Source organism: Ricinus communis, chromosome 7, assembly GCF_019578655.1.
Source record: "Ricinus communis isolate WT05 ecotype wild-type chromosome 7, ASM1957865v1, whole genome shotgun sequence".
NCBI classification, from domain to species: Eukaryota; Viridiplantae; Streptophyta; class Magnoliopsida; order Malpighiales; family Euphorbiaceae; genus Ricinus; species Ricinus communis.
In genome coordinates, this window is record NC_063262.1 from 21,317,265 (window position 1) to 21,337,626 (window position 20,362).

Sequence of the window (20,362 nt, forward strand, 5' to 3'; positions counted from 1 at the left end):
TTCAGAAAAAAAGTACTTAAATAATATTAGTGATTTATACAAAATTTAATAAAATATTTATTTTATATAAAATAAAAAAATTGAGTCAATATTTTAAGAAGTTGACTCAATTAAATTAATTTTACTTAATATAGATAAATATGTAAAAACAATTTAGATTATATTGAATAAGAAAATAAAATAAAAAATAACATTTTAAAAATTAGATAAAAAAATAAAAAGTCTAGTTATTACAAAAATAATCATAATATCAAAATATATAAACTAAATAAAAAAATAAGTGAATGAAAAGTTCATAAATTATTTTAATTATTTTAATTTGATATATATTTATATATATATATATATATATATATATATTACTTTTGACATATATTACTATTTTGAAAAGTTTTATTTAAATGTGTCGTCGTTTTAAATATTTTTGTTTTGGCATATATTACTATTTTAAAAATCTCTATATTTGTTTCTATATATATAAGAATTTTTATTTGGATATATATATATATATATATATATATATAAAAGAACTTTTTATATATAATTTTATAGTTTTTATTAATTAATAAATTATATTTTAAAATCTCAAAATTAGCATTTTAATTATAATTATAATTATAATTTTAATATTATATTAACCAATAAATTAATTTTTAACTAGTTAACAATTCTAATTTTAGAAAATAACTTTTAAATAATATTTGTAATATCATATCAACTAATAAATTAGTTAATAATTTGCATAATCTCAAATAAAATTAAAATATTATTAAAAATTTATTCTTTTAATGAGAAAATTTATGATAAAATAAAATTATATTATTATTTAAATAATTGAAATTTAAAATATAATTTTATAAGAATATAAATTTAGAAAAGATAAATTTAGATATATGAAAAGAATAACTACTAAATACTTCTTAGTCTTAGAATTTTTAAATATTATTTTAAAATTAAAAATAAGATTTAAAAAAATTATAAATTTAGTATTCTAATTTTTTTATTTTTTCTATTTTGGTATGTAAATTTCTTTTTTAATTAAATGTTTGAATCTGCTAAAAATGATTAATATAGTGTTCTAACCGGTTTTACAGGTTAAAATGTTTGTGACTTATTTAAAATAGTAAATTGACTTAAATATTGCTTTTTAAAATAATATTATTATTTTTCCTTTTTTTTATATCTATTTTTAACATAATTTGTTAAAAATTTATGTCTATTTCTTAAGAAATTAAAAGAAAATAAATAATATAATTTCTTACATTCTTTCACCTTAAAATAATAAAAAAAAGATAAGTTTCTTTTAGAATAGTAATTTCTAAGAATAGAATGTTGTTGAGTAAATGTTTTTTAAAGATTTTAATATTTATTTTCATCATAACTTTTTATACACATACCTAAAATTTTTAAAAGATAAAATCTAATAATTGAAAATTTAAATTATATTAACATGTTTCATAATATTAAAATATATAAATTATTTTAGTATATTATAATTTTTTTAATATGAAGAGAATAATGGAATTTTAAAAATAAAAACTAATATTTTAAAATTCATCTATTAAGAATAATAAAATTTTAGATTTTTAAAAACCATAAAATCTCAGAAAAAAATGACTCTTTAAGACTTTAAATATTCAAAATTTAAATTTTCCGAAAAGAATCGACCCTAAACGGGACAAAAAGAAAAGAACACGAATGTGCAAAAATTTGAAGAACCTAAAAAGTTGTCCCTTTTGACAGAAATCAAAGTAAAACTAAATTAGTACGAAAAGCTGGAAAAGAACGCTGCCAGCGATATTTTGAATCCTTCTCAATAAATATGGTAATCAGACATATCAGAAATTATATATAATTTAACTACAACATCCATCAGTAAATCACACTTTCTCTTTTTACTTTTTTTTGTGAAAGATCTTAAAAGTAAAAACAAAAGGAGAAAAAAGAAAAAAATTCTTATTTTTTATGATATATTATAATAAATTAAAAAATTATACATATTATAATTTTATATGTTTAAAAAATTTTACTAAATTAATCTATAGTTAAATATATTCTTATGTTAGGATCAGTGCTATGCTTTTTATAATTTTAGTATCTGTAAATATGATTATCAGTAAATAATAGCTGACTATTTTGAAATTACTGATCTAGTAATTGAAAAAGCAATAGCTATTACGTGTCGCGTCAAAAGATGTTAATATTATTATGTAATTTGACTATTATTTATTAACGGTTATATTCACAAAATATTAAAATGATAAAAAATAATCTATAAAATTTTAAAATAAAAATAAATTAAACCACAAAATAATTTAATCAAATTTTTTCTTTATATTTTGATATTAAATAATTGACATATAATATATTATTTAAATTAAATAACCATATATCAATCATTTATCGGTATATAAATTATTTACCAAAAGATTTTCATAAAACTTCGACTAATTCACCAGCTTCCAAGTTAAGAAGGCCAATTAAGATGGTAAATTGGCCTTTTATCCCCTAAAAAATTCTATGCCACACATGAAACAAATGGCCTTAACTCCCAAGTGCAGAACCAGATAATACTTTACATAAAGAAAGCCTCAATTACCTAAGTGAACATAGCTAGCTTCTACGTATTACATCCATCCATTACTGGCTCTTTACTTCCTCTATGGCGCAAATAATTCCTCCTCCTCTGTTTGAAAGAATTTCTATTAAAAACCCAATACATAGAACTCTGGATGTCGCTGTCCTCTTCCTTCTATCTTCTCTGCTTGTTTATCGTCTGTACTCTCTCGACAAACATGGTTTTGCTTGGTTTCTTGCTCTCCTGTGCGAGTCATGGTTTACTTTCATTTGGTTTCTTACTGCCAATGCAAAATGGAATCCTGTAAAGTACAAAACATACCCAGAACGCCTTTCTCAGAGGTAAAAGATTACTCCTTATTTTTCTTTCCGTGTTAATTTCTTTACTCTTATCTTAACGATAGCAGTTATAAAGTTGGGTTTCTTTTTCTTCATTTTTCTTTTCCCCTTCCCTGAAGCCTAACAGATTTTTTTCATTTTCTTGAAATGAAGGGTAGAAGAGTTTCTTCCTGCTGTGGATATGTTTGTTACAACTGCAGACCCCCTGCTAGAACCACCTATAATCACCATGAATACAGTATTATCTTTATTAGCAGTTGATTATCCAGTCCATAAGCTAGCATGCTATGTTTCAGATGATGGTTGTTCGCCTCTTACCTACTATTCTCTTGTCGAAACATCCAAGTTTGCTCAGCTTTGGGTTCCGTTTTGCAAGAAGTATAATATTCAAGTCAGAGCTCCCTTCAGATACTTCTCTAACGAGTCAATGATTTCTGCTCGTAATTCACTGGAATTCCAACAAGAATGGAAAATGTTGAAGGTAATTTGGAGTTGGAAGTTACGCTGTTGAAATCTTTAGTAAATCATTTATTATTTTTGACAGAATGGGTTTCATGATTTGGACTTGAGCTCACTACTAAACAATCTCATCTGTATTGACATTTCTGTCACTGAAATAAAGGATGGGTACGAGGAGTTTAGCCACAACATTCAAAGTGCAGCTGGAAAATCTGTTCCATGGAATCTGAATGATGATTTGGCTGTTTTCTCCAACATAGACCGCAGAAACCACCCCACAATAATTAAGGTTAGTCCTAATCTAATCTTTCCTTCTTTTTTTGTTTTTTTTTTTTTTCTGGATAAATGATCAATTTATCCTACTTTATCTCCAATGGTCAAGTAGATCCAATTTAATTTTTTTCAATAAATGGTTCTTTAAACTTATGCCCAAAGTTAAAAACATTTAATTGAAACTTTCTCAATAAACAACCCATTGAACTTGTGTCCAAGGGTCAAATACTTTAAATTTAAATTTTTTCAAAAAAGTAAAATAAAATTATATTTTTAAGTATAATATTCAAGTAAAATAAAATTATATTTTTAAGTAAAATAAAATTATATTAAGGTTTTAATTGAATTATAGAAATTAAAAATAACATTTAAGTATAATATTCAAGTAAAATAAAATTATATTTTTAAGTAAAATAAAATTATATTAAGGTTTTAATTGAATTATAGAAATTAAAAATAACATTTATTTTATTAATTTATTGATATAATATCTAGTGACACGCTATACAAGAGTATGTTTGACAGAATTTAAAATTTGGATATAATTAACCTAAAAATGACTTATTATAGATCTATTTATTAAGAATGTTGAAATTTGACTTATCTAATCTTTAGTGCAATACCCTGCCCAAACTAGGCCTAACTATCTAATTTCTAGTCTTCTATTTTGCGAGACCGTGGAATCTAGCAACTCGAATGCTACTACTCTTAAACCTCTTGTATAACACTGGTGGGGAGAAATTATGGTGGGGAGAAATTAAGGTGAGTAATACTTAGTGAGAAGATAAACATATACAAAAGAGAACAAACAAAGTTTTAAATAACTTTATATAACACTATACTCATCTTGAACACTTCTGCTGAAAAAAATATTGCTAAAATTTCTGAACATAAATATTTAATCAAATAATTCTAGCTGGGCAAATAAAAATTTATAAAATTAATTAAATAAAAAATCATTTCCATAAGTATTCAAAACTGCAAACTTTTTTTTGACTGAAATCAATTAACTACATAATCTTGAACTAATTTGAAAAAATATAGATACTAAGTTAAATTTTTATATCATACCAAGAGAAACAGTAAAAAATGCAATAAATAATTCAGTCGAAATCAATATACACTCATAAATGTATTTTACTAATTTCTGGCAACTTTGGACGCAAAGACATCTCACTTGGCAGCTCAAAGTGCAAATAATTAGTCATATGCGCGCAGACGAAAAGCCCTAAAAAATTCACCACCTAGCATACGCCCCAAAAGCTATATGTATATTAAGTGTTGTCCAAAGAAAGTATAATCTGATCATACCCGATGTTCAACGTGTGATCCCTAGGTCACATAAATGAGTGTATACTCATTTATCCAGCTATCTACAACTATAATCACATATAAAAAAAAACCATTTGAGGTTCCTAATTTCTATAGAAAATATCAAGTTCTAAGTTATATTTAAAATAAATGATTTTTCGTAGAAATATTTCAGCAAATCATAAGGATATAAATATAAATAATGTATTATTAAAAAATACGATGTTATAAGTTTATCCACTTACCTGATTTGCAGGACTCGACCGACTATACTTTTATTTAATTTTCTATTAATTTCTTCGAACAGCTATTTGAGTGCACAATCCTATAATTCACGTATAAACATACTTTAGAAATAATCTTAAATCCTATTTCTAATAATCCTCAACCAACCTCTATTATTTTATATCTAAAATCTAAGTTTAATCCTAATTTTATTTTAGCACAATCCTATTAATTATCTATCTATTTCAATTAATTAATTTTATTAAAAATTTGACAGCACCTTTCCTATTTTATGGACTAATTCTCCAGTAAAAATGGATCTGAGACCTGCAATAAAATATTCACATAACACATTCCATAAAAATTTCTGTTCGAGACCTCAAAAATAAATTTTATTAAATTTATTCTACTTCTTATCAAATAATTTATCATCACAACCGTCGATAATTATTTTTACCCTATCTAATTATCTTTCCAGCACATGAGATTTCATTATAATTATTATACCAATCAATAACTAGTTTAATAATGATTATTACTCCTACTTATTTATTTTCTAATATTAATAATATTTATTTACTGATTATTATAATTAACCTTGAGTATTTAAAATTAATAAGTGATCTACCTCACAATTTAAGCATCATACCCAAACTAATTCTTTCATGTCAATAACATAATTAATCATAAATCTGATATTAATTTTACTTATTTTCTCTAATCATTTATATATAAATTTTTAAATTATTTATTCTAACAAATATAAGATTCTTTTATCATTATATCAATTATTCAATAATAATGCAATCAAATTTAATTGTAAAATAATCACTTAATTGAATCTTAATTAGATATAATCAATTAATTACCGCAACTTCTATTAGATCATATTTAAGGTAATTTTCTCAATTAATAACAATCCTAAATATCTAATATAAATTTCTATCCTTCTTTTACCTCAAAATTCTACATTAATAACAAAATAAATAATAATAATAACAATAATAATTCTTAATATAACATTAACCTATATATATATATATATTATATCAAAATTACTAATTAATAAATATTAAATTCAGTTTATTAAAAATTTAAATCAATAAAGAAATGATGAACAACCAATATTTTACCTATACATGTATTAAATCGGTCAACTCGCCTTCGGTCTCTAGAATCTGATTGACGATTCGAGCGTGCCTACGGACTTGAAATAACACGCAGATGATGATTCTAGCTTTTGATTCTTTTTCTAATTTAGACCCCTGGTCATCCCAAATCATCTCGGGCAGCTCCCAACCTTCAATTTTTCTACGGAGTCCGATCGCCACGAAACATGTGCCATTGGAAAGCTTGTGACTAGGGGAGCTCATCCATGAACTCTGATAAACCATATCTTACCGAAAGTCGCTGGAAATTTAGAAAAATCCAAACTGTCCCTATGAACTTCTCTGATTGGATCTCGAAATTCTGGTAGCCTTAAAGGATGATGATGATAAAAAATGAAAGTTCATGAGTCTTGGTCGTTTTGAGACTAGAAGCACCATAAATGGATGTCGAAAACGCTCTGTACGATGGCGAGAAGCTGTTGTCGTCTTCCTTATTTTTCGCCACTCGTAGCTGCTGCCGTCACCACCTTCAAGCTTTTCGTCGCCTCCTTTTCCTCTGGCTAGCTTTCCCGCCTCTCAAACCAGCTCCTCCACCTCCTGCCGTTGATGGCAGTGAAGCTTCCTCTCTCTACCTCTTCTTCTTCATCCTTTCTTTCTTCTTCTCTCTTTTTTCCCTAACAACATTCAGTCCTCCAATTTTTTAATTAGCAACCGTTACCCCCTGAAGATATAAACTAAACCCTCAAACTTGATATTATCTTTTCAGTTTGATCCCTAATTCTTTAATTTTGGGCTAAATTACAAATTGGAAAATACAAGATTACTATTTTAACCTCATTTTTAACTTAAGAATTACCTTGACGCCCCTACCAACACATTCATTTATAAAAATGCCATCAAGTCTATTTTCTCACTTAAACCTCATATTAAATCAATTACATGTTTGGCCCCCTATCTTGTAAATAATTATCAAATTAATCCTAACACTTAATTAATCAATTTGTTTACTACTTTCAATTAAATCCAATACCATGTTGCTAATTAAAATTTACCTTTTTTCCCAAATAGTTTCTTAAAAATAATTATTTTTTATAGTCTCCAATTAGAAAAATTTAATTATATTTATACATACTAAGAAAATACAAAAGGGTGATATTGATAAGAAGTAAATCACACTTTATATAATTCGCTGAGTAAAATTTGTTTAATTAAACGAATTAATTATGGTTCAATAAATCCTTTTAATTTTATATTTTTCTTTTTCTAACTTCAAAATCCTCTATGAAAATAAGATTTTATTAATAATCTCTTATACATCATCCAATTAAAATTAATACTCGAATCACACACATCAATTTTTTCTAAAACTTCTAGTTTGAGATCATTATCATCAATATCAAAATCATTATCATCATCATCATCATCATCATTATTATTATTATTATTATTATTATAGTTTCTTAGATACAGGTGTTATATTTAGACAAAAGATCATGGATGAAATTGATTCTTTGTCCATTTTTTGATATGTGATTTTGACCAATTAATGCTTTTATGTATTTGTATTAAACTATAAATAAATAATTTTATACTTAATTTATTTTAAAATTATTTGTATTATTTTCTATTTAATTTTTAATTAATAAAAAATGAGAGAGAATAATTAAAGAGAGAAAATGTGCCTTTTAGAATAAGCAGAAAAAAAGAGTATGAAAAAGGTAATAAAATACTTTTAAAAGCCATTTTCTCCCTTCTTAAATTTAAGAAAAGAGAATGTGACTTAAAATTTTCATAGGAATGATGATGAATTTGAAAGTCTCTTAGAGTATCTCAAAATAATTACTTTCTCCATTCCATACTAACTGTATCTATTTTAAATAAAAAAATTTTAATTATCTGTCACTTTTATATATCTAATGTAATATTAATTTTTCCTTTTCTATATTATCCTTATGTTGGGATATGTGTAATAAATTTTGTAATATCTATAGAATGCTTTCTTAATGTAAATAAACTATTAAAAAATGGCGGTTAGTATGGAATGGAGGGAGTAATTTTCTATCTCAAACTATGTGTGTGTTTTAACAACACTTCCTACTGTATTCCGTATTTAATTTATTATTAATTAAAAGAAATTAGTAATGAGAAAGAATGCAACTCTTAAATTAAAAAAAAAAGGAAACGAACGAGAGAAATAATAGTCATTTTTTTTATCGTCAAATTTAATGAGAGAAAATGGCTTTGAAACAATTTTAGAGAAAAAGGTTTTCAAATCTTTCTTTCGTTGTAAGTAATTATAAATTTTTTTGCCTAGGCTTGATATATGTCCTCACCTATATACTAAACTGATAGATGATTGATATATATTTATTAATTTTAAATAATAAAGTATGTGTCAATCATCTAATACCAAAGTGTAAAACACTCATTCATATGTGTCACTCTCCTATTAGTTGTAATATATACACTAAGCCTAGGTAAAAATCTTCCAAGTAATTAACTCTTTATTTATTTGTCTTAAAATATGTATGTGTTTTAATTATTAGTTGTGATATATATATTAACTCTTTATTAAATTAAAAAAAATAATGAAATTGAGCGAATTGGTTGATAGCAAAAGATTTTGACTCATTGAATGTTAGGTAACAATTGATGAAAATCAATAGAACCTTTTTCGCTTCTCTTTTTTTTTTTTTTTTCTTTTGGGCAATAGATTTTTATTATTTCATTTCTAAATGGCTAATTTCTTAATTGAATTTCAACAAATGGTTGGATAGGTTATATGGGAGAAGAAAGAAGGTATTTCAGATGGATTGCCTCATTTAGTCTACATATCAAGAGAGAAGAGGCTAACGCATGCACATCACTACAAAGCAGGTGCTATGAATGTGCTAGTAAGTCTTTCTTCATGCCCTTGTTACTTTATAACTTAATCTTACAAGAAACAACTTGTTTTCAGTTATTTATGAATTCAATATGTTTCTTCTTCTTCTTCTTCTTTGTCAAACAGACGAGAGTTTCAGGATTAATGACGAATGCTCCATTCATGTTGAACGTAGACTGCGATATGTATGTGAACAATCCACAGGTTGTTCGTCACGCAATGTGTTTCTTGTTAGGTTCCCTAAACAAAGAGGAATTCGCATTTGTACAGTTTCCACAAATGTTTTATGACTTAAAGGATGATCCGTTTGGACATACATTACAGGTTTTCTATGAAGTACGTGGAGATCTTTTCAATTACTTCTAGCCTTTTACTTATCACTGGTTCTATCCAATTAATGTAAGCGAGTGATCAAGTATATTATTCTTGTTGGGTGGTATTAGTACATAGGGCGTGGAATAGCAGGACTTCAGGGGTATTTCTATGGAGGAACTGGATGTTTTCACAGGCGAAAAGTAATCTATGGTTTATGTCCTGATGATTTAGGAACTCAAGCAAAGGCTCTAACTCCAGTTAGTGGTATGTAAAAAAGAATTTTTACATTTAATACATCATTTTAATATTAATTTAATGATCATTTAGCTTGATTATGGCCAAACGATATGTCATTTAATTGTCAGCATGTAATTTAGGTGACAATGAACTGCTAAATATATTTGGGAACTCAATGGAGTTCATCAAATCAGCTGACCAAGCGTTGCAAGGAAAGACGAGTACTCAAAGAAACCTTTCCAATCTGGTTGAGGCTGCATATCAAGTTGCTGGTTACAGTTATGAATATAGGACTGCATGGGGTACAGAGGTAATTAGCACTGGAAAATCCAATATAATTGTTACAATTACATGAGTTATATATGAAGTAGGGCAATGACAGATATAATGGCTCAATAATTATATAATAATTAATTAAGTAATTGTTTTTCTGCAGGTCATGCCATCACTTCGGTCATTTTTATTTTTATTTAATAAAATACTATTTATATAATGATTTAATTTGTTTAATTGTTAATGAACGACTTATCATCATCTAGCATTTTGTTGATTAGCATTGTGGTCTATCTCAGGTTGGTTGGCAATATGGTTCCACAACAGAAGATATGCTTACAGGCCTCAACATTCATTCAAGAGGTTGGAGATCTGCCTATTGCACCCCAGACCTTCCAGCCTTTCTTGGGTGCTCACCATCTTGTGTACCAGTTTCAATGACCCAACAAAAGAGATGGGCAACAGGTATGCTTGAAATCTTGGTTGGCAAAAATTGTCCTATTGTTGCTACCATCACTGCCAAGCTCCAATTTAGGCAATGTTTGGCCTATCTATATCTCCTTGTTTGGGGATTACGATCAATCCCTGAACTCTGCTATATGGTGTTGCCAGCTTATTGCATTATCTCTAAATCCAATTTCCTGCCAAAGCTCCATGAGCCAGCCATGGTTGGTTATGTTGCTCTTATCACAATTTATAGTCTATACAGTATATTAGAATATCTTCAAACTGGACTGTCAATCCACGCATGAGAACAAACAAAGGATGGCAATAATAACAGCAACAAATGCATGGTTATTTGGACTTTTAAGTTTGGTAATGAAGATACTAGGAATATCAAAAACTACTTTCGAAGTTACACAGAAAGATCAATCTACCGATGCTGCTGGTGACGTTGGAAAGTTCACCTTTGATGGGTCACCATTTTTTGTGCCTGGGACAACCATTTTACTGATACAATTGGCAGCGGTTGTTATGATTTTATTTTTTAGCAGGCTTCTTCAATCACATCTTGGGGAGATTTTGTGCAGCTTATTCGTGGTGATTTTGTTTTGGCCATTTGCTAAAGGGTTGTTTGGGAAAGGAAAATATGGGATTCCATTGCCAACAATATGTATGTCAATTATGTTGGCTTTATCTTTTGTGCATTTCTGTAAGTGGGTTTCTTTGGACTAAGACTAGGGAGGGTTATTCTAATTGGTAAAAGGATATGGTTTACTTTCTTGAAAATCATAATTTGCTCCACTTAAAAAGCCTATTCTGAAAATTTAGTTTTGAACAAACTGACTTAATATGAAAGTAAGTGCTCTTTAAGATTATCCTATAAAGAAAACATTCTGATAAAGTGTTGTTTGAGATTAACCTAGAAAAGAAGATAGTTTCATTATCTTTTTCTATTTGACAAAAATAGAGGACTTCGGATCAGCTCCAATGAAACTTACATTGTTGTTAATTTATTTTTAATATCTTCTATCCATCTCTTTTTATTAATAGTTGATTGATTTTAAAGTAACTTAACTAGTATGTCTAATATTAAAAAAAAAAAAAACAAAATGAATCTGATTATTAATTATCTGTAACTTCTGTTTTACATAAAACTAAAATATTGAAATAGAAATAATCTAATTTTATTTAAATACATAAATTTCAACGAAATAATATATTAAACAATCTCCTGTATATTTCAATACTATTTATGCCTTTTCTTTCTCATAATTAATTGTATTCACCCATAAATAATAGAGAGCTTGACATTAACCATAATTATGGGCTTGACAACATCATCATATGACAAATGTTGAGAAACACTGTGACTCAAGCCACGTCAAAGTGGCTGTAAACTATTGTTATATTCGACAGAAAACCTTTGTCCGTTTGCCTACAGGCTCGGCATATCCGCATACAAAATAGTGTCCAATGTTGCCGCCTGCAAAATCCTTTTTAAGATAAATTTTAAACATATAATCTATAGATAAACCTGACTACATAATAACATATTCAATGTGAATAGGATAATAAAAAATTATTATATAATTAATTTTTTTTATATGGTAAATTAAATTTATTTAAAAAATTTCTCCTTCTTTAAATAGAGAAAAATCATATAAAATTCTTCACTATTTAATAATATATACGATCCTCTTACAAATATATGAAAAATGAACTGCTGTAAAATTCTAGCTTTACTGTTCAGTTTTTTTTATAAACTTAAAATTCAAAAAAAAATTTATTCTATTATATATCCACACACTGTTGTCATTTTTAATTTATAAAAAACCCAAATAAGTCTTGAGCTATACAATATGAGCAGTCATCCTCTTATACTTGTCATAAAGGTGAGATTTTATCTAATATAAATATAAAAAATTGAACTCAAAACTTTCATCTCCCAAATCATTTACTATTTACTGACTTTCATCTCCCAAATCATTTACTCTTATCATATGATACATCTCAAGCATCACCGCCGTAATCTTTTACATCATCACTCCTTTGAAATTGCCTGGAAAAATATCCAAGCTTTTCATTAGATTATTACAGCTCCATAGTATTTCAAAATTAGTTTTCATACTTGTTATAAGAATAAAAATTTATGAAAATAAAAACACATATAAAACAAAGGAGAAGACTCAATCCATAACCTCTTAGTCCAAAAAAACAAACATTCTTAACACTTTGACTGTTTCTTGTCAAAGTGATATATATGTTTTTTTATTATTCCTGACCTCGTGTTCTTTTTGTTGGTTTATTTTGTTTGTCAGCCCTTATGGGTCGATAACCTTCCATAATTTTCTTTATCATCTAATATAACTTATTATTACAAATGAATAATGAGGTGGATATCAACTTAGCTAAGACTTTCAAGTCTACTATATATATATATATTAGGGGTTAGAAAGATTATAAGAAACACAAAGGATTCACCACTCAATACAGAATTTGTACAATCAAAAAGAGAAACAAAGATACATACAAAATCTGCACTGGGTGTTGAGACTTTCCAGCTTTGAGGAGGAGGAGCTGCTGCTATTGCGATTAGGATGTGGTCCTTATATCTTTTTAAATATATAGTCGTGTGTGTCTCCGTCTTTAAATTTCTGAACCTTATCTCTGCACCCTATATATGGAGTCCTCAACGTCACAGGTTGCTTTTCTCTCCAAATCTCGACTTCCTTCTAGAAGGGTTTTGTACATGTTTGGACAAGAGATTTCAAGACGTCTGAAACGTAGTTGAGTATTTATTAAATATTCTAATTCTTTCCAAATTAAAATAAAAAGTAAGTAAATAATAATAGATTCTGTGGTTGTGAATTTTATACATTTTTTTATCAATGATTCTTTCCATGATATTTTGTGGTTTGCAATTGTCATCAAATTATATGATTAATCCCTAAAAATTAATATCATTTATTAGATACATGTGTAGTTTGTAAAATATTTTTAATTCTTCTTAAGTAGCTAGTTCATGCTAAACTATGACGCTTTTCAACACTTCAAAGAGAAAAATTAGAAAAAAATAATGTGTATATATAGTCATGTAATTTTGTATTTCACTATTTGTATTTTCTTTCAATGAGATTTAATATTTTTATCAACTGTTATGTTTAGCTTTGTGTATGTTATTATTAGTATTGACTTTAAATAATAAAATCATTTTTCAAGTGATTATTTAAAAAAAATTATTAAAAAATTGTAGAAACTGAATCATATATTAAATTAAATTCCAGAAGATAAATAGTATTTAATTTTTTTACAAAACTAGTTTGATTGAATTTATGAAAAGGAATAATTGTATAGCATCTCTTACACTTTTACCAATTTAAAGACATAATGCATATTTAAAAATTTGATTTTTGATTTTTTAGTTACTTAATTTTTTAATTTTTAATTTAACCTAAAAATATATGAATTCTATTTTTGTATCCTCTTAAACATTTTTAGTATTTTTATTAACTTAAACGACACCTAAATTTTATTTTTTGATAACATTTAAATACTCATAAATAATACATATGAATATATTGAATGAAGTCATATGTCAAAAAAATACAAATATAACCGAAAGAATAAATTAAGATATGTATTATTTTCTATAAAAGGAAAAAAATGTTATATTAACTAAATAGATAAAATTCAAATATACAAATATGCATTTAGCCAATTTAATCAAGTTTTGCACTGTTATGGAAATAACCCTTTTATTTATCAACTTGGTTTGATGTTTTTTGCCAAGCAAGTAGGATTAGGTAATAGGTATTATGTTTTAATGCAAAAGCCGAGAGTGATGTGCACTATAGAAGGTGGAATGATTGAATTGTATATAAAATATTAGAGATATAAAATAATTTTTCAGATCTTATTTAATAATTTATATTTTTAAATGAAATAGTTATTTAATATGAAGTTGATTTGATTCCATTTCATATTAGAACTGATAACTCGGTCAGCTGAGGCGAGCTATTAACAAGGATCTTCAAAGGTTGACATTGATATGCAGAGTACCTGCGAAGAAAGATTAGAAAGCATCGAACGGAGTTGTCTAGCTATTCACTTCGATGATAAAATCAGTAATTTGTGTGAAGGTGGCTAAAGTGTTTAAGTGTGTAAGATCTCTTATATCTGGTATGTGACGTCTCCATTTTTTATATAGACGTTGAAGGTCTTCTAGTCTATTTAGAAGAGAATTTCACGTTTGTAAGTTGTTATAATTGTATTAGAATTTTAAGTCTTGCTTCTTTTTAAATTTCTAAGTCGGATAGGATCTTATGACTAGAGTATTCTTAAGATATATTTTCCTAGAATTCTAATCATGGCGGACATCAATATCCAATCAACTCCGCCATTCTAAGGTGGGGCAATGTTGGTTTAAGATACCATATTGGAAAGGGAGAAAAATGTAAAAGGTACCAATATCGTTTTATTATAGCTATCCTCATCCATGGCATGGAATTGAAATAACCCTGCAATACGTATCACTCAACTCTCCGGAAGGATGAGAATAATGCTGCTCTAATCCTATTCTGTGGACGCAGTTTCAGAAATTTGAGATGATTGGAAGGCAGCTGATATTATACAAACACTTTATAAGAAGCCAACAAAAGCTTGAAAAACCTATTACGCAAGTACGCATGCCGACTTTTCTAAAAAGGAAAGATACGAAAAAGTAACATAAAATAGAATTTGCACATCCTAACTTGAAGAAAAAGTACAAGAAATAGAAAAATAAATACAACTGATTTATATAATTTATTTGATTTTATACGTCCCCATAATTGGAACTTCGTATTTGTTTTGAGTTTTTAAAGTCACTGTTATCAGTTATTATGTTAATTTAGCATTATTATCATTTTGTATCCTAGTGGATTTCCTTTTTGAAACAAACACCTAAATAATTGTATGCCACACTTGAAACAAATGGCCTTAACTCCAAGTGCAAAACCAGATAATTTTTATATAAAGAAAGCCTCAATTGCCTAAGAGAACATAGCTAGCTTCTACGTATTACATCCATCCATTACGGGCTCTTTAATTCCTCTATGGCGCAAATAATTTCTCCTCCTCTGTATGAAAGAATTTCTATTAAAAACCCAATACATAGAACTCTGGATGTCGCTGTCCTCTTCCTTCTATCTTCTCTGCTTGTTTATCGTCTATACTCTCTCGACAAACATGGTTTTGCTTGGTTTCTTGCTCTCCTGTGCGAGTCATGGTTTACTTTCATTTGGTTTCTTACTGCCAATGCAAAATGGAATCCTGTAAAGTACAAAACATACCCAGAACACCTTTCTCAGAGGTAAAAGATTACTCCTTATTTTTCTTTCCGTGTTAATTTCTTTACTCTTATGTTAACGATCGCAGTTATAAAGTTGGGTTTCCTTTTCTTCATTTTTCTTTTCCCTTTCCCTGAAGCCTAACAGATGTTTTTTCATTTTCTTGAAATGAAGGGTAGAAGAGTTTCTTCCTGCTGTGGATATGTTTGTTACAACTGCAGACCCCCTGCTAGAACCACCTATAATCACCATGAATACAGTATTATCTTTATTAGCAGTTGATTATCCAGTCCATAAGCTAGCATGCTATGTTTCAGATGATGGTTGTTCGCCTCTTACCTACTATTCTCTTGTCGAAACATCCAAGTTTGCTCAGCTTTGGGTTCCGTTTTGCAAGAAGTATAATATTCAAGTCAGAGCTCCCTTCAGATACTTCTCTAACGAGTCAATGATTTCTGCTCGTAATTCACTGGAATTCCAACAAGAATGGAAAATGTTGAAGGTAATTTGGAGTTTGAAGTTACGCTGTTGAAATCTTTAGTAAATCATTTATTATTTTTGACAGAATGGATTTCATGATTTGGGCTATGCCTGGCGATTGTGGCCGCCCGATTCTGGACTAGTTCGGAAATGGTCGGTTCGATTCAAGTTTCCATTTGGGGCGATTTTTAATTAATTTTAAAAAATAAATAAAATTAATTAAAATTATTTTTTATGGGTTAAAACAGAAACCGCTGGAGGAATCAGCTCTAAATCCGCTTCATTCAATTTCAAGTATGTTTGAGCCCAGTTCTGATATAATTTTAATCAGTTTGATTTCTGGCCAAAACCGACCTTTGCAGGCCTAATTTAAACTTAAAGGCACAATTACGAGATATTATTATAAGCTTCCAACTTCTATGTCATAAAATGTTCCAGCTAGTAAGATTATAACACTTCAAAATTTAACTAGGACTAATAAAATAGCTAATACAAAATAAGATGAATTATTATAATCTTATACAGTAGAAAAGTCTGTGCTTGTATATGAATGTAAGAATATGTTTTTCATGAATAAAAATAATAATTTTATTAGGTGATAGTATTGATAGAGTGATGCATTGACTTCATAATTTCGTACTGCTAAAATAAAGGATGAATATGAGAAGTTTAGCCGCAAAATTCAAGATGCAGCTGGAAAATCTGTTCCATGGGATCTGAATGATGATTTGGCTGTTTTCTCCAACATCGACCGTCGAAACCATCCTTCAATAATTAAGGTTAGTCCTAATCTAATCTTTCCTTTTTTTTTCTTCTTTTCCTTTTTCTGTCTGATTTGGAATGCAAATTTAAAATTGGCAGTATTTGGTACATTGAGTAAAATAAGTTAATAATAAAAAATGCTTTTCTAGTCAAAAAAATACTTTAAATAATAAAAATCACTTCTTTTTTCAAAATTTAAATCACATAACACGTATTTAGACACTTAGAATTTAATTATAAAATCACTTGAATATTGTAAAGTGATAAAGATGATCAAAGCTCCGGTATTCAAATAGATAATTAGCCAATTTAAAGTCTATTTTTTTTGGGTGCAATAGACTTTCATGATCTCATTTCAAAATAGCTAATTTCTTATTCATTTCAACAAATGGTTGGATAGGTTATATGGGAGAATAAAAAAGGCCTTTCAGATGGGTTGCCTCATTTAGTTTATATATCAAGAGAGAAGAGGCTAAAGCATGCACATCACTACAAGGCAGGTGCAATGAATGTGCTAGTAAGTCTTTCTTCATGCCTGCTGTGAATTTAGTTGTTCATTATAACTTGATTTTACAAAACTCATTGATGAATTCAATATGTTTCTTCTTCTTCTTCTTCTTGTATGTCAAACAGACCAGAGTTTCAGGATTAGTGACGAATGCTCCGTTCATGTTGAACGTAGATTGCGACATGTACGTGAATGATCCACAGGTTGTTCGTCGCGCAATGTGCTTCTTGCTAGGTTCCTCTAATGAAAGGGAATTTGCATTTGTACAGTTCCCACAAGTGTTTTATGACGAGCTAAAGGATGATCCTTTTGGCAGTACATTAGCGGTTGTGTATGAAGTACGTTAAAATCTCCAAATACTCCTAGCCTTTTGATTCTATCCAATTTAAGGAAGTGATTGACCAATTCGTTTATTTTGTTGGGTACTATTAGTACATGGGGCGTGGAATAGCAGGACTTCAAGGACCTTTCTATGGAGGAACAGGATGTTTTCACAGGCGAAAAGTAATCTATGGTTTATGTCCTGATGATGTAGGAACTGAAAAAAATAATGCGACTCCAGTTAGTAGTACGTATTTTGTACATAGTTTCATTGCTGTATGACCATCTACTGAAGCAAATAAGAATATCACCAAGTCAAGGTAACCTTAAATTCTTAATTATGACTATCATTTCCTGGTTAACCTAGGTGACAAGGAACTGCTCAACATATTTGGGAACTCGATGGAGTTCATCAAATCAGCGGCTCAAGCATTGCAAGGAAAGACAACTAGTCCAAGAAACCTTTCCAATTTGGTTGAGACTGAATATCAAGTTGCTGGTTGTGGTTATGAGTATGGCACTGCATGGGGTACAGAGGTAATAAGCACCAGGCCTACTTTGTCCAATCTATTTGAATGGTATCAAGTGAAGTATTGGACATAATTACTCTTAAAATCTTAATAGTATTTTTCTTTATTTATAAAGGAAAATATAGCTCAGATTTAAATTTTTTTATCCAAATTGAGATATATCCACTTTTACTGCTATGTTAAACTATAGTTCGCATAATTTGTTTAATTTTGACGAATTATTCACCAGAATATTATTTTACTAATTGTCATGATGGCAATTTCTATCCCAGGTTGGGTGGCAATATGGGTCCACAACAGAAGATGTCTTGACAGGCCTCATGATTCATTCAAGAGGTTGGAGATCTGCCTATTGCACCCCAGAACCTCCAGCATTTCTCGGATGCTCACCGTCATCTGGACCAACTTTATTGACCCAACAGAAGAGATGGGCGACAGGTTTGGTTGAGATTTTGGTTTGCAGAAAGAGCCCCATTGTTACTGCCATCACTGCCAAGCTCCAATTTCGGCAGTGTTTGGTCTATTTGTTCATCCTTACTTGGGGATTACGTTCCATCCCGGAACTTTGCTATATGTTATTGCCAGCTTATTGCATCATCTCTAACTCCAATTTCCTGCCCAAGTTTAATGAACCACCCATATATGGTTATATTGCCCTCATCATAGTTTACAGTCTATACACTATATTAGAATACCTTCAAACTGGACTATCAATCCGTGCATGGTGGAATAAACAAAAGATGGCAAGGGTAATAACAACAAGTGCATGGTTAATTGGAGTCCTAAGTGTGGTATTGAAGATACTAGGAATATCAGAAACAGTTTTTGAAGTTACACAAAAAGACCAATTGAATGATAATGATAGTGATAGTAATGTTTGTAAGTTCACCTTTGATGAGTCGCCACTTTTTATACCTGGGACAACCATTTTGCTAATAGAATTGGCAGCACTTATTATGGGTTTCTTTTCTGGTGGGCTTCTTCAGTCGCAGATTGGGGAGATTTTATGCAGCATATTGGTGGTTATGTTCTTCTGGTTATTTTTTAAAGGGCTGTTTAGGAAAGACAAATATGGAATTCCATTGCCAACAATTTGTAAGTCAGTTGTGTTGGCTTCCTCTTTTGTATATTTTTGCAAGTGGCTATCGTTGGATTAAGATTATTTTATGATTACTCCGGTTGGTAAGAAGAGAAGATCTCTTTCTCTTTTTTTCTTTTTTCTCAATCTAGAAATGTACTTATAGATAAACTATTTTTATAGTCTCAACTAGTGTTCAAACTTGCCCTAATGTTTTTCTTTTCGTTTTAAATATGCTTTTGAATGCGAAATAGTAGAACTTACGTTGTTTTTAGTTTGTTTCCAATTTCTTCCACCTTTTTTTTCTTAATAATTCACTAATTTTGAAATAACATAAATATTATATTTAACAGTAAAAAGAAATTTTTCAAAAAGAAAACAGTAGAAAGAAAGAAAAAAAACAGTTACAAATCTAATAGTTTGTAACTTCAGTTGTTCATATTTTTTCATAAGTTCAGAATACTACCATTTTGTTACGTTTTGAGGGACGATATCTTTTAATAGCCGTGTTTTACTTTTTTAGTATTTTCAGGTATATATTTATATTTTTATTCTTTTCTCTTTTATAATTTTGGATGTGCATAACTTAAACCATCATTAAATTCTATTTTATAAATAATATGACATTTGAAATGTATTATTGAATTTATAAATATATTAAATCTTATTTAGAAATTAAATTTTTTAAAACTTTTGATTAAAACTAAAAGTATATACTTTAATAATTTATTATGATTACAAATTATTTATTAGAATGCTATATTTAAATATATTTATTTTATTAAAAATCTATATTTCTATTAATATTGGTAATCTAAAAATACAATTTACTTCCCATACTATTTGTTGAAAATATATATATATGTGAATCACTACAAAAAAAAAAAAAACACAATTTGCAGACAAATTT

General features: G+C 28.3%; 2 protein-coding genes across 2 annotated transcripts; both read left to right on the forward strand.

Annotated features, from left to right (window-relative positions):
• Nucleotides 1-2,532: 2,532 nt before the first annotated feature.
• Nucleotides 2,533-11,232, forward strand: LOC8276195 (cellulose synthase-like protein B4). Its single transcript, XM_048377442.1, is given in 9 exon segments — nucleotides 2,533-2,919; nucleotides 3,070-3,397; nucleotides 3,539-3,664; nucleotides 9,071-9,187; nucleotides 9,304-9,513; nucleotides 9,621-9,756; nucleotides 9,870-10,039; nucleotides 10,302-10,750; nucleotides 10,752-11,232. Coding segments are annotated over 9 exon segments (2,220 nt in total). The 5' UTR covers nucleotides 2,533-2,662; the 3' UTR covers nucleotides 11,179-11,232.
• Nucleotides 11,233-15,429: 4,197 nt separating this feature from the next.
• Nucleotides 15,430-19,663, forward strand: LOC8276177 (cellulose synthase-like protein B4). The gene is made up of 8 exons (XM_015725480.3): nucleotides 15,430-15,796; nucleotides 15,948-16,275; nucleotides 16,907-17,032; nucleotides 17,416-17,532; nucleotides 17,649-17,861; nucleotides 17,956-18,091; nucleotides 18,212-18,381; nucleotides 18,647-19,663. The coding sequence occupies exons 1-8, from the start codon at nucleotides 15,540-15,542 to the stop codon at nucleotides 19,529-19,531; spliced, it is 2,232 nt and encodes a 743-aa protein (XP_015580966.1). The 5' UTR covers nucleotides 15,430-15,539; the 3' UTR covers nucleotides 19,532-19,663.
• The last annotated feature ends 699 nt before the right edge of the window (nucleotides 19,664-20,362 follow it).